The following is a 17384-nucleotide window of genomic DNA, read 5'->3' as shown; positions in this document are numbered from 1 at the left end:
GAAAAGAAAAGAAAACTCCAAGGAGATCAATTCAGGTCGTCATTTTGTTCGCTTGGTGAGATGATCAGTGATGAATACGGTCAGATCTCGTAAATCTTATAATATGGTATGGGGCCAAAATAAATGAAAGATCTGCATTCTGCATCTCTGTGACTGTAACTAGGAAATTCGAGGTTTTGCTAGTTGCTTCACTGGATCCTTACTTTAACTCATTGTGCGGGCACATAAAACATATTTATGAAACTTATTAGGATGGAGCCCATAGTCTTCGTTTTTAAGGTGGCATTAATGCAATAATATTGTCTTTTCAGTTTGTCTGAAAGAGGAACTTCGTCGGCAACGCACCTGACAGGAAGAGCTAGTGGCACAGTTCTGCATTGAGGTAAGTGCAATTCCCCATGGCGCATCTAAGTTTGTCGAAGTAAACAATAATAAATGCTATTTTTCCCTTGCGCCCTTACAACATCCATGACCTCTTTCGTTGCTTGTTGTGACCTATATCGATTGTACCAAAATCATCTTATCTTATGCCGTCACTTTTTATTTTACGGTAATCCTAAAAGTGCGACGCAGGCGATACGAATACGTTATCGATCGTTCTTCATGCAGAATGGCCTCAATGTGCAGCAAGGAAGCGGCTGCATTTTTACGCATAATGCGGGCCTTTTGGTGGCTCTCATAGCTTTTTTTCGCCTGTGATAAATGACTGTTGAATCATCTCTCTCGCACTGTGTGTTTTTACCGGTTGCGGCGGCCGCCTGGCAGTTTGTAGGGGTTATGACTGGTGGTGTCGGGCTATGTCGGCTCTCACCAGCCGCTGTGTCTACCGACTAATTTTGACCGATCGGCTGGCCGCCTGCCATGTCCCTACCATCAGCGACAAATGCTTATGACCTAGGCGCAGCTACCGCGTGTTTATGTTATCGCTTGATGACCGACGGTGCCTTTGGTGCCAGATGACTAAAGCCCTCTTAGTTTCGACTAATATCAGTCTATCAAGCACCCACTCTAAGTCCTTGGTGAGGCGTATGTTGTTTACTGATATAGGAAATATAACGTATCGCCTCTGCCTTTGTTATTTGGTAGCTATCAGTTTTCCTTCCCAAGATTTGCGTCGTTTTCTTGATTAGCCAACGCATTACGTATTGTTTTACGTCTGCACTCGGCGGCTTTCGAGCGCGTTTGTTGAAGTGAAAATTCACCTTCACAACATACATTTCGTTTTTGTTCCACCTCTTCTAGTCGTCCGTCCTGGGATTTTAGTTTGTGCTCGCGCTAGACATAGTGTTTGCAACGACAGCTTACGTCACTGCTCTGTCACTAAGAGGTCGACAGCGGTATCTGCAGATACTCGTATACCTAATGGCAGGCAGGCTGGCAGCGTCGGTGGCTGCGGGGGCTGGGTGTATATTGTCGGGGGCGGTGATGGTGTGCTCTATGTTTCTGAGCTAGGGATAGTTTCGTCAGCCTGATGACGTCACGGACTCTCGCTCTGTAGCCGGGTCTCTGAGGGTATGACTGGGGCCAGCGGAACTGCAGGCGCCGGCTGGCTGCACGAACCTTTCAGGCGCCGGTTTGCCGGAAATGCATAGGCCGCCGGTGGTACGCTGTTCCTGCAGGGATGAGAATCGGGGCTGGCGGGGAGAAAGACGATGATTAAATTAGACTTAGAACTTTGTCTTTATAAGGGAACTTTGACTGAACTTTGACAATCTGAATCTATGTGCTGCTTAGCTTTGTGCTAACGGCCTTGAACCCCGAATTCGGTGATCACGTTATTCCTTTGTCGCACTGATAAGTTAAAGTAGCAGTGACAACTGCAATGTGCGGTCTTTATTCGTCTAATTTTTTGTTTCCAATAATCATGCGTTACCGTGTATGACACAAATGTTGGCATCGAGGAAGACACGACCTTTGCATCGGTGCTGATGAAAAAGAAACTCGTAAGAAAAACAGCAGGTCATGGTCTTCATCGATCTCCAGCAAAAACGATACCCTAAAGCATTATTGGATGCAGTACGCTACCGCCCTAGGCCCCAACCCCAACAACAGACCACGGCGCTACTCATGGTCATGTGTATGCGCCTCGCCGTGGTATAAACTGATGACGTTAGAGAAACGACAGCGTTGAGGGAGCGGTTGTAGACGGGTAGTACCATTGCACAAACCGCGTGTGCTTTATTTGTCGCAAGTCCTCGGGGCATGTCACGATACCCCCGAACAGGACCCGAGCTCCACGTCCCGGGTCGATCATGTGTCCTGTCGGGGATCTGGTTGGTCCTCCTGCACTCTCCATGGGCCCGGTCGGTCCTCTTGAACTGCGTTTGGGCTACGGTCGGTTCTCTCCCGTATTCCGCCCGTCATGGCAGATGAGTGGTGACTCGCAGGATTTTGTACCGCGTCGTCGCGCCGTCGCCGACCTGGACATGCACCGCGTAGTGTGTCCCAGAACAAATACGTGAGGACCGGTCGATGTCAGTCGAGCGTCTCAAAGTTCTGCGGGAGCGGCTGTCACTTCTGACTCGGTTCTAGCGACGAGCAAAACAGTCGTGACAGGAGGTGATGGTGGTAACTCACAACTCTCCTGGCTAAACTCACAACTTCCCCAGCTTCCACTAAGATGGATCGACTGCTGTATCTGCTATCTGTCCGTCATGACGTCTTTCCCAAGTACCACTCCGTTTGACCTCGGTACCGCGCGTAGTTCTTTGCCTGTCTCCCTCGACCGGCGCGTCAGCCGTGCCCGTCTCCCCTACGATCGCCCTCCGCCCAACTGACTCATTAGCCCGTGGCACTGTTCGACGCGTTGACGGCCTTCCAATTGGCACGTGTTAGCGCCAGGTCGAATTCCCCCGCCGTTTGGAACGAGCCGGCCGACCCTCCGCCCAGCCAACACTTTTTATCCCCGTCAGGCGCATATCTGCTGTTGCTGGTGCAGCTTGTGAGCGACGGCGTTTGGGCCGATGCTGACTGGATGAGCTGATTGGGCTCGTTTTATTTCCCTGCTATTGCAATCAGACCGTCACAGAAATTGGTTATTGTTGGGTTCTATACTTTGGCGAATCGCTCAGTTATCCTGTCCATTACAGCTCGCTGATATGTGCCTCGTTTTCCATCACTTTATATAAAGGTACAGATTCTGTGACGCTCGAGGTAGATGGGCCGGCTGGTCACTTTGGGTAGATGTGACTGGATTATGTAATCATTGTCAACTCAAGTTATTACAACACTGGGCCTGGCATATCCTCTCCCAACCTGCCAGTAGGCATCCGTGTCACTGCGACCACTGTGCAAAGTCAGTAAATTCTATCGCCGTCTACCGGTTCATATGACACAAATCGCGACTGGCAGTCATTCTAGCGCGGTATTTATCGATACGCTGAGGCTCATGTGACTGCAGAGTGCAGATATCTCGATTCGTTCATTGCAAACATTCGAGTTGGCGTCCGTATCGGCTCGGCTCCTCCGCCGGCCGTCTCGCCAGGGGGCGCATGCGCACAGTGGGCGGCGGCGGCGGGTGAGGCTGGCGTCCGGCAGTGCTGAGCCGCTGGTGTTGAGGTGAGGACTGAGGAGGACGGAGGAGTGACTGTTCCTCGATCGGACGGCGAACGGTGTGTCGGTGGCCCGGATCTGCGCGGAGCTGAGCTGCCAGACAGAGGTCAGTCGATGGGCTGTGGTGAATGGCAAGCTTTAGACGGCTGCTGGGGCTGGTTTCTTTTGATGTAATGATTGATCAGACTTCAGATCAGGCTGTTCCGTCTCTGATAGCTTCAAGGCCAAATCCATCCCACTTTTCCCACACTGGGCCACGACCTGTGAATCGACGACCCGTTCTGGGTCGCTGAGTCCGTTGAACCAACACCTATCCAGTTGGACTTTGAACTGTCCGGCCGACCCGGTGCCGGTCATGCCACCACCGAGCGCCACGCCAAGGTCGAACGCCGTCGTCTGCGCCGGTCCAGTCAGCTGGCCGCGACCGGAAGCCGGTCGTAGCGCGACCGCTGCCGGTTCCGCGTGGCTTTGGGTGTCGCGGCGCCGCCGTCCTATCTGAGACCGTGCCGTGGTGAGAGTCTGTGGGCTATGACCATCAGGCGACTATCGCATAGATGCCGCCCGCCGCCCTGAGTCGCGATGAGATAGCCTCCTCAGGTAGCTGGTGGCTGTGTTGTGCACTTGCAACGATCGGCTCTAAGCGACGATAGACGCTAGCACGATTGCAGCCCGTCCTGTATGAGGGCATATTCTTCTCTGGTGTCGTGTTGGGCCGATTTTCGACTCGATGGTGTTGTTGTATCCTCAGGCTGATTGTTTCCTTGTCAAACTATCTACCTCATGGGATTGAGAGGTGTTTGATACCAGATACGGTCGCACGCTACATCAGCCCGACTGACTAGCCTGATGCGAGATGAGCAGACACACGCGCTGACAACCGTCTACTGAGAACCTGCTGCACGGGTCCAACGTACTAACATGGCACTGCCGGCGGTCAGGCCGGCTCCGATCGAATGTCAATGACGCCAGGATTAGAATACCAGCAGTCGGGATGCGTCTGTCAGGGGCCGGCTGCGGTGGAGCTGCGCGCCCCTCACGCCCGTCCCTTCGCAGCTCGCTTCATGTTGACGGGAATGATATTGACCCCGCCGACCGACTCGCTCGTTGCCTGAGTCTAAGCGCCTATATACCTGGTCATCCCCAAATCCTTTTCCGAAGATGATGTAAGACAGGCCTGGAAACACTCAATGCTAGTGACTCATTGGCTTGTCAGACTTGTCTGCACCGAATAACGATGAACCAGCTCGGTATACCAATTAGTTGGTGTGTCAAGCTGCTTTAAATTAAGTCTGAGTGTTCCCTATCTGACAAAAACTTCTTTACGAGAGATGGCCTGCTGAACGGCAGTTTCTGATATCGCCACCGCAGTCCTATCGTCACAACAGGCGCGCTGCCTCGGTGGCGGATCCGACCGGCACCTGTCGCAGGCCACCGAACCGTGACCGGGCGGCCGTGACCTTGTGCCGCGCCCGGACGGTGGCACCGCTCCTCGCTCCCCGAACGTGCGTGGCACGCGGCCGAGCCGCCGGCGTCTGCGGCCTGCCGGAGCGGGTGCCAGAGTCTGCCTGTCTGACCACTACACTGTGAACACTGGTTTGGTCAGCCCGGGTCCGTCACCCATCGGGGCCTCTCCGATCGAGCGGCCCGCTCCGGAGTATGTGGCCTCCGGACTCCGCGCGGCGCGTGAGACCCCTCCCCAGTCTCACTGCCGCGGCACCGGTCGGTCCGCCGGCCTGCCAGGGAATGTCGGACCGCCTACCAGCGTGTCACCGTGAAGAATGGCCGCTGGCAACACCGGTCAGCTCGCAGCTCGGACGGCCGCTCGACATATTGGCTGCGGCGGTTCTCTGACTCGTTTCTCGTCTTCGGGGGTGCTGTGCTGTGTGGTGTACGACGGTTATGATGTCGATGGCTCTCCCTCCACTCTCCGCCCCTCTGCCACTCCCACTCTCCGCTCTATCTCGCCACCGCGGTCGCCGTTGCAGCTGGGTTTTATGCTGCAAACCGGCCTCAGTCGGGGCGGCGAACTTCTGCTTTTACCGTCCGCAGGGTCTGCCTGTTGAGCAGACTGTTTGTTACGAGCTATCCGCCTGCTGGAGCCGCCTGCCTGCATGTGTGCATGTGTGTGTGATAGGCGCTGACGAGAAGGCTGTTTGTGAGTATCGTGTGTTCTGTGGAGTTGGTGGGCACTGGTGAGAGTTGGTGAGTGCTGTGAGGAGTTTGTGAGTGTTGTGAATGTTGAGCGTCCGTGAATGTTGTTAGTGGCAAGGAAAGTTTATGACCGTTGGCGAACGCTGACGATAGCTGCAGCGTGCAGACCGCGGCGGTTTGGTCGCTCGTCTCCATGCTTGCCACACTAGCCACTTCCGGCCTATTTTAGCAGCTGCCTGCCTACAGTACAGTATTGCGACCGTTCTGTGTTTGGATAATTTGTGTGGCTTTGCTGCTGACTATATGCGTTGTTGTCTGAGATCCCTGCCGTCCGATGTCGCCCGGTCGGCCGTCCGCCGTTAGCTAATGAGTGGATTTGGTATTGTAATGTGCGGATGATTCAGCTTGGCGGATGTTTTCAGCTCGCGTTTCGCGTCCCGACTTCCACCTCCGGTTTGAGCCGACGCCATTATATTGGAGCTGCCTAATGCCCTGGCTCGTGTGCCTGTTTACCTTTGTGATATGGGACTGTGTGCGATGCACTGGCTCCTGTACCTTCCGTATGTGATAAATGAGGTGAGTCACAGAGGTATCGGTAAGTGAAGTCCAGTCATCTGTCGGCTCTGAAGCTGGCTCTGTGACGCCCTACTCTCGGGTATTCCCCATGCCTCATCATAGCCAATAACCATTTACGATCACCCTTAGATGATGAATTCACCTTGAACTTCGAACTCCAGTGCTTTCCCAGCGCCCTTTTAGGTATTTCGGGGATCACAGTTGACGTAGCGGGCGGGGCAGCGGGACGGAATCGGACGGTCAGAATGGAAGAACAACCTTACAGCGGGCCGGTGCGTTATGCCCACACACATCGCCCTCGGATTGCAGCGCCTATGTGAGGGCGTTTTTGTCTATAGTTCTGCGACTGGGACCGTGCCGCTCGGTGTGAGCAGTATGGAGCTCTTTGTTTGGCTGTGGCGCCCAGCCGACTGGTGGAAAACGGATGAGTAATCGGTGTGGAGCAGTCTCTGGAGTCAGTGAGGCGTCACAGGCGGGGGTCAGTAAGGCACCGTGCCGTCCATATGCCGCCCACTGAGCTCGTCGCAAAAACGGCGTTTTTCCCTTACCTCGCCCATTATAAATTCGATGTCCAACGAGGGAAGGATGCACGGATATAGCAGATGCTTTGCAGTCTGTGGCGATATGCGCACTCCCGCCGCGCAGCTTTCTCAGACATGTTCCTAACTAAAACCGCCATATGGGAGCAGCTCACCTCTTATGGTATTGTGTTCTTATCTTTTCGCGACATCTCTTGTTAATATGCATGCTGTCATATCCACGGGCCGCTGTCATGTCGCCGCACGCCGCTGTCTCTGTCGTTGCAGGTCTGTGTTCCGTTTTCACCATCGCCCCGTCCCGCTCGGCTCGGCACACGGAACGCCCGTAGCCTCTGTTTTGACGGTCTGAAGGGGGGCCGTGTCGTAACAATGCTGAACTGACTGAGATCGCTCTGGTATCAGTGGCTCGGTGGCTGGCTCTGGGCTGGCATTGGTATCATTGGCAATAAGTATACACGTATCTTGCAGTCTGCATATCACTGGACTTTTATGGAATTGAAACCGTCATTAATCCATTGATCGTAATTATGCAGTGTTCTCCGTATGGATGGAAGCTCGTCTGTATAATGCCCAAGGCATGTTTCGGTTCATTCGTGAAAATGGGTTTATCCACGTCCAATAATCTCCTGTTTGATTTAGCTATCGGTAATTCCGCATTATCGGCAGTTCGTCTGAACGCCTGATATCCTTATCGGCGGATCGATAGCTGGCATATTTCTCCATAGCAACAGGTCAGGTGCTCCTTTGTTGAAGCCATGGCTGGTCTCATCTAGCATGTTAACCGAACCCCGTCTCCCATGGCTTTGATCCGTGCTCTGTTTCCCAATTTGCCCTGGTGTGAGGCTGTCCCAACATGAGCGAAGTGCCCGTCACTTGTGTATACCTACCTTCCTCTGTATTCCTGGCGCTGATGGCTGTGACCACCGCCGCGGTTCCGCACTGAGCCAGCCAGCCCAATGACTCAGCCGTGCTGGCTCGTGCTGTGTCGCAGAAGACTTCTCCTGCTGCTGACGTGACCGCTACTCGTGCCGAAACCTGTGCTAGGTCACTGCTATAAGTGACCTTGAAAATTGCAATGGTTAGCAAATTTACGCCGGTGAATCTGAGAATCCTCTATCCTCAGGTAGGGTAATGTCATGCAGTTGATCTCTATGCCAGTTGCTACATACGCAATCGTATGTATGCACGACCCCAATTGGTTATTCTTCCCACTCATTTGATCCCTCTTTATGCGACCGTCCAGAAGTAAAAGCCTAGCGAACCGAGTCACGGCACACTTTGCTCGTCATGGATTACGTCTTGCGGTCTTGCCTTGAAAGAGTGCTGGAGAACAGTCATGGTGAAGAGCCATGGTCTATCGAACCGGCCACGGCCTCGGGATCTGACCTGACCTGGGCTGAAGGGCTGGCATGGACTGAACGACAAATCTGGGCTGGCCTGGGGTGACCTGGGCGGAACGGCTGACTTGAGCCAGGCTGACCTGATCTGGGCCGAGATAACCCTGACTAGGCTAGAATAAACCCGAGTCCCTTTGAGGTGACGAATCTGACGTTCTGTGACGGTTGTGACGAGCGGCGATAAGGAACTTTATCTCCCTGTGTCACGGCGCGTGCCATGCCGCGTCTTGCGAGACCGGCGTGACGGTGGCGTGACGGGAGTGGTGTGATGTTTTGCGCCGCTCGGTGACGGACATTGGTGACGAGTGACGTGTTTGACAGTTGACACTGTGTAAGATGAGACTACGAGACCAACCCGCCGTCAAGGGGAGTATAATAACAGACGCCACGGGACCCCTGTAAATCCGTGTTTTTCGTCGTATTCTTGGTCTACCCGGCGTGAGAGCATGATAGATATGTGTGGCATTATTCGTTACGGATGTGACATGATGAACTTGAATGAATTAATCATGTCAGGTGCGTCACGAATAACATCATGGCGTATGACGCTCGGGTGTCTGAGTGAAAGTCTTTTGTAACGCTGTGATACGTTAGTGCCGAATTGCTCTAACCAAACCAGCATCTGTATCCTGGTGGGGGTGTCGTGTTCCGTCTGTTACCCAATACGCTATGTCGAGGAGCAGCGTCCGTGACCACCGTATACCGACCGAGTGGGTGTCGTCTGGGTGTGTGGCCCGGACTGTGGAGCGTAGGTCGGTCACGCGTGGCACTTTGTCTCACCCCACCGCACGGGTCCGGAACCCCACAGGGAGTTCCGGCCAGTCAGCACGTGTCATATCCCGCTTCCTGTCTGATCACGGGGAGGAGGAGGTAGCAGGAACAATTAAATAGCTTCCCATTATCAACAGGCTTAGCATATGCATGAGAACTATCTTCGCTAATGGTGCTGAAAGCCGTATGCTGTGTCAGCAATGGATGGCTAGAATTTACAAAGTAAGTTTTTGCAACTCTTTATTGAACCTTCAAAGGATGACAGTTTCAAAGGGACTCTCCGAATGGTGTTGCACCATCCCATCGCTGGTGACACCAAGTGACGAGAGTTTCACTCAACAACAAAGTCGTCCCCATTTTCTTTGTATTTCATGGATTCCCAGATAAGATAGCTGAGACACCGTAGGCTTCACCGGTCGCTCGGTCATACTCATCGGTCTCCTATCTGCCATGGTGTTTCGAAATCTTTGTTTGCGTCCGTGCTCAGTGTGGTTGCGGGTCAGCGACTGTGGGTAGGGGGTTGGTGGCCGGCCCCTCTCGCTCCTATCGTCTGGCAGTCTACTGCTGACGTCACGGCGTCGAGAAGCTGTGAACAGTGCGTCACGGATACGTACCTGACGTCACGGGACGGCTAATGTGACGGGTTAGTCGAGCACGAGGCGTCACGGCCCCACCGAACACGCCCATCCCATCCGTCCTTCTTTTCATCGGGTTCCGTCTGTCTCTCTGTTCGTCAGTCTATCAGCGGGCCTTTGTATCTTTGCACGCGTGTGAGCGACACGCGCGACACAGTTATGATTGTGTGCGGTCTGTGGATTGCGTGCGCCGTGCGACGTTAGAGCCTCTGTTGTGGGTCGCCATCTCGAGCGTTCCCTGTCGTCTTTGTGGTCGGGGACGCGTCGCGTTGCCCGCGCGCCCTCACGCTCGGTGGCAGCCATGACCGGACCGATACGCTATCTTATCAGGGCGACGGGCGGTGGAGAGGCGGGCGGGGGGGGGGGAAGGGCTCCTGGCTCCGGGTTTAGCCGCCGCCAGCACCGCGCGCCCACACACATTGGGACGGTGATTTCATGAAGAAGCATAAAGACATACTCAGCACCCGGTTCATCCCCACTAAATGCGGAATAAGTACTGAACTGCCTGAAAGGTGACCATCTGTCGGTGACATTTTCTGTCCGCCCCGCTTCTGGCAAAGGAGTTTATTTATTTATTTCACGTCGTGAGGCATTCCATCATACAATGGCTATTCATAGCCTCGAGTCAAGAAGGTACAGTCGGTGCAGGTGCAATAGGTGGGTACATAAAAACACACATGCATGCATACGAGTGAGTGAACGGCGTCAGATATAATATAAAATAACGTCAGCGAGTCTGATCAGCCGTCATTCTGACTCCTCAGAAGCCACTCACGCAGCTCTTTCTTAAAAAGAGAGTGCTGCATATCACGCATCGCTGGTGGGAGTCTATTGAACGCTGTCACGTGAGAGTATAAAAACCTCCGCCTCCCAGACTCTGATAAAATCCGGATCCGAGTTATATGAGCGACTGTGTGGGGTGGGGTAGACTGCTACAGCCCCACGGTGCGGTGGCCACCATGCAGATGAGAGTTATCTCAGGCTGTCGCCGCTTGGAAGGGACCAGGAACTGCGCAGCTGCGGTTGTGACCACAGAAGTGGTCCTACCGTCGACACCCCCCCCCCCCCCCCCGAAGCACATCCCTTCGTGTCGGAGCCTGTCGGTGGCAACTAGGTCGGCCTCGGTCTATTTCCGTGGCTATTGCGCATGTATGGCCGGTGGTCGCTGGTTATCGGTCATAGTTACACCTGGCTCTGATGGCCCGACAGACACTGCGTCCGCTAAGGGCTTGTCGATGTCTGATATCAGGGACAATGACTGGCCCAGGCAGGAGATATCGTTGGTAGGCGGAGTGGAGCGATGTGCACCAAACTCACTCGTTTCTGTGTCAGCTTACCATTAGCGTCATGCTAAAATTCAACATTGCAATGTTGATTCCTGTCCGTCTCCCTGTCTGTCTGACCGTCTCCCGTTCGTCTGTCTGTCGTCTCCCCGTCTGTCTGTCCGTCTCCCCGTCTATGTAATCGTCTCCCCGTCTACCTGACCGTCTCCCCGCTGCCGGGCAGCTTTTTGTCGCGGTATTGAGCGGCTCGCCGGGCTGTGAATGGCAGAGTCGTGTTTTTACCTCTCGCAGCCCGCCGCCGACGCAGGGCGCTAGCTGTAGCCGCTCGCAATGCATGATGAAGAAACACCAAGGTCCCTCTCTGTATACATTTACTGCTTGGGGAGTTTTTGGACGTCTGGTCATCAGCGGGCCTTCCAGACTGCAGACACCCCAGAGCGGGGGGAGGGGTGAGGAGACAGACAGGTATCGCTGCCGCTGCTTACCCCTTGTGACGTCAGACCAATGAGTCACCGGCGGCGCGGCGGCCGGCGGCCGGCATCGGCGCGCGCTGGGGCAGTGGGCGGCGAGCGAGGCTGTGGAGAGGGGCGAACGCGACCGCGCCGAGATTCGTGCCGTGGCGGTGTGAGGATGTGTTGGTCGGAGGATGTGATGTGATGTGCGAGTTAGGCGGTGGAGTTTGGAAATACGGCGGCCGTCGGACCTGAGTCGGGTGTCGTCTCGTAGATATCGTCAGTGCGAGGTGAGATGATAAGGGACGGTTTGATGAGCTGGGGTGAGGTGAGGTGAGGTTCGTTTGGGTGAGATGACATGGGATGTGATAAGATGAAGAGAGACGTGCGTAGTGCTGGAGTTTTGTGTTTGGTGATGAGCTGAGGTGGTTTGTCCCCTGTAAGTTGCAGTCTCTGTTTGCATTATAGACTGATGGCAATGCCGAGCATACCGCTACTTAGTACCCAACTACCCAATGCTATCAGAATAGCGGCTTTGTATGACGGCAGCCCTGAGTGTCCTAAGCCTCGATATTGGAGGTGAGTTAGTTTGTCCCCTATAAGTTGCAATATATGCTTGAACTGGAGACGGTTGGCAATGCTGAACGTACCGCTACGTACAACACCCAAATCCCAATGCTATCAGAACAGCGACTCTGTGTGGCAGCAGTCCATAGCGTCCAAAGCACCGATATTTGTTGCGTCATCTTATCCTGCTCGGGCTGCTGATAACAGCCTAGACCTTTAGCTGAAGGTTCGGGTGGGCTCCTTTATCAATACATTTGATGTGAGCCCAAGTCAAAGGCGTTTTCGATTTGTCTCCATAGCTCTTACCTTTGTGCTATTGTGTGTGGATTCACTGACCAGTTAACCTGGCCCGACCTGATATGCACTGGCCTGTGTGCCTCGGTCACAAACTGTATCAACTATCATTTGACCCGACCTGTATGTTTCAAAAGCTGACTGTATTTGACCTGTGTGCCCTACGGCGCTTTCTGTACCGTCTGACCTGACCCGACCCGTGCCCCCTCAGGCGCCGGGAGCGGCCGGCCGCCATGGAGGACCGCCAGAGGCGCGCCCTGCAGAGGGCCCACTCCAAACTGGTCAAGGACCTCCGGGTGGACGCAGTCACCGACCACCTGCACTCCAGGGGAGTCCTTAATGAAGATCACCTGGAAATCATCTCCTCAAAGGTAATCACTGTCCTCACGGCGCTCTGGCATCTGCGAGAACTGATATATGTGTAGTTGTGTACCGATAAAGGCCTCTTAAAGGAAAAGGGCCACCTTCGTGAAATATGAAGATAGGTATCGTTGTTTTTCATTTTGACATTATTATTTTTCATTTTCTTTTTAAAACTGGTGCCAGAAGTGCACAATTCGCGAAAAAGTATTTAAAACTATTTAACATATTGGTACTATTTAACATATTGGTACTATGTTGATACTCTCTACGGCACCTACTGTATGATGGCATAGCGATGACGTCACACTCAAGCCAATCAGCGTTCAGAAGACAGACTCGTCGGATTGTGTCAGATAAGCTGATTGGTTAAAGCTGAGCTGGTTGGAGCTGATTGGTAAAAAACCAAAGCCTCGCCGCGGGTGGCTGTATTGTCGGATAAGAACGCATTCCTGGGATAAGGACGCATTCCTGGCGTATTTTCTTTTAAAATTGCCGATAATGACGATGATGATGATGACGCAACAAACGGGCTAATGTGGTGCCGATTTTTAAGAAAGGTGACAGGAAAGACCCGGCCAATTACCGCCCTGTGTCACTTTTGTCAATTTGCTCCAAAATTCTCGAGCGAGTAGTGTGTGACCAGTTACTTGTGCACGTGGCCCCTGTGTTGTCTCCGGCTCAGCACGGGTTCCTGGCCGGACGCTCCTGTGAGACCAACCTGACCTGCCTCGTCAAGCAGTTGTGGGACGCTATCGCCTCGGGCCATCAGACTGATGTTATTTACACCGATTACTCCTCTGCCTTTACCAGCGTTAACCATTCTCTTCTCCTGCACAAACTTCGTCACTCCTATCATCTTTCCGGTTCTGCCCTGCGGTGGTTCGAGTCTTACCTCTGTGGGAGAGAGCAGCGAGTGGTGGTCAACGGGAAGACGTCTGGCTGGGCCCGTGTTGGGTCGGGCGTGCCGGAAGGCAGCATATGTGGGCCGATCTTGTTTATTTTATTCTGCAACGATTTACCATCTTACCTGAACTCGTCGTGCCTCATGTATGCTGATGACATGAAACTGCTCCGCCCGGTTCGCACGCTTGATGACGCTGTCGCCCTTCAAAACGATATACATAAATTCTGTACATGGTCAACTACTTGGAAGCTGCAATTGAATCCCACAAAATGTAAACAGATTACATTCACTCTCCGCACTAAACCAGTCCATTTCGACTACTCCATCCATGGGATCACCTTAGATCGTGTATCTGTGATGCGCGATCTGGGTGTGCTCATGGACTCAAAATTAACTTTTGGGCCTCACGTCGACGGCGTCGTCGGGAGTGCGAACCGGGCGCTTGGCGTGTACTTGCGCTCGCTGCAGACCTCTCGTGCTGCGAGGGGGAGACGGTTTCGACCTGAGCCTCTTATCACTGCTTTTAATGCCCACGTTCGCTCTGTGATAGAATTCGGTAGCATAGTATGGGCTGGGGCCTCAAAAACACATATACAGCGTCTGGAACGTATCCAGCATAAGATGCTCATCTGGCTGGCAACTCATTCCACACGGCCCTCTCAGTCTCTCGATTACCATCAGCTTCTGTCTCATTTTGGTGTGAGTTGTATTCGGGCAAGGTTGGTGCAGCGCGATCTCACTTTTCTTCATTCGGTTTTCTCTGGTCGCATTAGGTCCACCGATATTGTTGGGATGTTTGGATTGTGTGTTCCATGTAGGCGGACTCGAGGACGGGCGATACTGCACGAACCCACCGCAAGGGTGGAAACGATAAGGGCCGGAATGTTTTGTCGCTTACCGAGACAAGTGAACGGCATGTACGAACATGTGGCATCTGTGGACCTATTCGCCAGTCGAGGAACTTTTATGAAGTCTCTTAGAGCCTTCTTAATCTCTCTGACATGACTATACGTACCTATATTTGACAACCCATGAGCACATGTATTTATAGGTTTTAGTATCGGACTGCGTCTGTAAATGGGTGTCATACCTGTGGGCGTTCAAATAAATACATACATACATAACTACGAATGGAGGCCGAAATCGGCCGTAAGGAGGTAGACAGCCAGGTTTTCGGACACGGGCTACAAGATGGCTATCTCAGTTTCAATCCCCATGTTAAAGGTGGCCCTTTTCCTTTAATGACTCAGTTGATGGTATCCCCCTAATCATCAGGCTTAACCCCCGAGTTGCTGGGGGGGGGGGGGGGTTAAACACCCCCACTTTTTTCGCCGGCCAAAAACGGCGCAAATTTTGGGTACCTGTAGGGAATTGATTGAAGTTTATTGTGACGAAAGTTTCAAAGAAATCGGTCGGATTTTTTTAAGATATCGAGGTTTTAGTGACGTCATGATTTCTGAGTTTTCGACCAAAAACGGCATATGTTCAAACAATCATAAAATCACAAAAAAAGACATACAGATATGCCGTAAACGTCATTACACTGCCAATACCATGGACAATCAAATGGCTATCTTGGATTATTGCTTATCGTTCCGCATTTTCCAAAATCTTGAACTGAATCTTGGCAATTTCTCGTGACTACTTCACGACCATGATACCTACATGCATTTCTTAAATTGAACTTTTTAAGCCAAACACGTACACATATGATAAAATGAATGTCACCATCGTATTCTACGCCCCAAATTACCCATAAAACATGTGTCACAGGCTGCGAATTTCAGTTTTGATTTTCGGGGATATGTGCCTACCCGGCTGACCTGACCTTGACCCTGACCTATGCTTGACTGACCCCTACATGGAGCTGACACTCTTGTAGGCCTTATATGATGGATTGTGCACCGTTTTGACAGAGTTTATGACGAGAGGCGCCCGTTGCGAATTCCTGAAGTCCATGCTACTGAAAGCCCGATTTCAGGTGTTTGACCTGACCTTGACCCGACCTGTGACCTCAAAATTCAACTTTGAAGTACTCATCTGAAGCGTCTCGTCACGTTCTTTCGTTTGCCGCCTCGTGCGTTTCGCTGCGCCTATTGGTTCTCGAGTTATCGGCTGGGGGCGTTTAACGCCCCCCCCCCCCCAGCAAACGGTGGGTGGCGAAATACCCCAGCAACTGCCGGGTTAAATCATGAAGTTTCGCAGAGGAGTGAAAGTCGTTTTATTTGAATTTTTGTCAAACTGTTTATTGAAAATATCAAAAGCCGAGTAGTATATCCTACTAGCTGGTGACTTGAAAATTATTTATCAACAACGCTTTAGAGTATCTTTCAAAGGGGCCTAATATGAACGAAGTCGCGGCCAGCACCACATCAACTGGTATTCCTTCGGTTCAAAAGTGTCTGAGACAAAATTTGCTACCCCTGTTCCCCTACCATTGACCGTTGTTTTTTCGCCCGCCAGCCGACTCGGAAGGAGCGAGTGACTGAGTTGCTGAAGCTGCTGCCCCAGCGCGGTCCCGATGCGTTCCCGGCACTGGTGGAGGCGCTGCGACGCAACTACCGCTGGCTCGCCGACGAGCTGGAGGAGTACGTCCACGAGCTGAACGACTCTAAATCAGAGGCTGCGCAGGCAGCTCTGGAGGAGCGTCTGCGCGCCGGCGCCGTGCCCAGCCTGCCGGCCCCGCACATCACACGCAAACAGTGCGTCGCTGAAATCCGACAGCATCTGAAGGAGCTCAAGGAGAATCATTTCCTCGGGGTGCACGGTATGCCCGGCATCGGCAAGTCCGTCTGCATGAACGAGGCACTAAGAGACACCGAGCTGCTGCCCGACCGCTTCCCGGGCGGCGTGTACTGGATCAGCGTCGGCGACGTCGACCACGAGGCGCTGCTGAACAAGCTGCAGGCGCTGTGCGAGCGTCTGACGGAGGATGGCTCCACTGCCGCCCAGCTGCCGCCCACCATTGAGGTGGCGCGCGAGCGGCTGCGCAAGCTGCTCAACCGGCTGGAGCGGCCGTGCCTGTTCGTGCTGGACGATGTGTGGAAGGCCGAGGTGCTGGCGGTGTTCGAGCTGGGCGCGTGCGTGGCGGTGACGACGCGGGACGCCGCTGTCCTCGACCGCATGGACGGCCGCTCGGTGACAGTCGCGGTGAGTGCCCCCGACCCCCTGCGTCCAGCAGGCTCAGACGCTGGTTGGACGGTAGGCGGAGTTGGGAGTGGGAGGTCAGTTATCGGATCTGTCATCGGCGTTATCCACCATTTGACTTGCTGCTGGTTCCGTAAATAGTTTTGCTGGTAGTTACTCCCCCCATCACGTGAACGCCTGCTCAGAAACTTGTGTACTCGATTTATTTATCATTTTCATGTAACGAGCATCTGCTTCTCTTGTACCCTTGTTTCAAAGACAGCCATCATCACTCTTGTGTTGCTGTTTTATAGAAAACAAACTACCAAACGGAAGGCAATCCGCTCTGTTCACCTCTGTTCGCTCAAGGCACCGAGGGGCGGACCCGACCGAACCCAGTTGACCCTACCCTTCTGATCTAACCTAATCCGACCTCCGGCCACAGCTGAAGGGCGGCTTCAGCGAGAGTGAATCGCGCGAGCTGCTGGCTACCCGTCTGGGCATGCCTCCCGACCAGTTGCCTCCAGAGGCGGAGGTCATCCACCGGCGCTGCCTGGGCTCGCCGATGGTGATCGCCCTCCTCAGTAGCTTCCTGGCTGACAAGACGGGCCGCCGCGAGTCCAGAAACCGCTGGCACAAATGCTTGGAGATTCTGGAGCAGGGCAAACATGAGTGAGTAGTGAATCGGACTGCGGTGGGGTACACCGTTCCATGCTTCTATCCTCAGGATACTGAAATCCTTCTCCTACACACCGCCACCCCCCTCCGGGCTGG

The 17384-nt window shown here is 53.4% G+C and overlaps 1 protein-coding gene across 23 annotated transcripts in view; it reads left to right on the top strand.

Moving 5' to 3' along the window:
• Positions 1–17384, top strand: part of LOC122371293 (apoptotic protease-activating factor 1-like) — a 44476-nt gene that overhangs the window by 2709 nt on the left and 24383 nt on the right. For 9 of the 23 annotated variants that reach the window (XM_043347485.1, XM_043347479.1, XM_043347477.1 and 6 more), the window contains exons 2-5: positions 312–382; positions 12429–12588; positions 15948–16634; positions 17056–17282. In XM_043347485.1, coding sequence (XP_043203420.1) covers positions 12451–12588; positions 15948–16634; positions 17056–17282 — 1052 coding nt within the window. In that variant the 5' untranslated portion in view covers positions 312–382; positions 12429–12450. Of the gene's footprint in view, positions 1–311; positions 383–3530; positions 3659–11455; positions 11647–12428; positions 12589–15947; positions 16635–17055; positions 17283–17384 lie in introns of those variants that run through there. The other 14 variants (XM_043347497.1, XM_043347494.1, XM_043347488.1 and 11 more) reach the window with 5 other exon arrangements.

The sequence above is a fragment of the Amphibalanus amphitrite genome, unplaced genomic scaffold (assembly GCF_019059575.1).
Source record: "Amphibalanus amphitrite isolate SeventyFive unplaced genomic scaffold, NRLGWU_Aamphi_draft 001229F_arrow, whole genome shotgun sequence".
NCBI lineage: Eukaryota > Metazoa > Arthropoda > Thecostraca > Balanomorpha > Balanidae > Amphibalanus > Amphibalanus amphitrite.
This window is presented reverse-complemented; position numbering and strand designations above follow the sequence as displayed.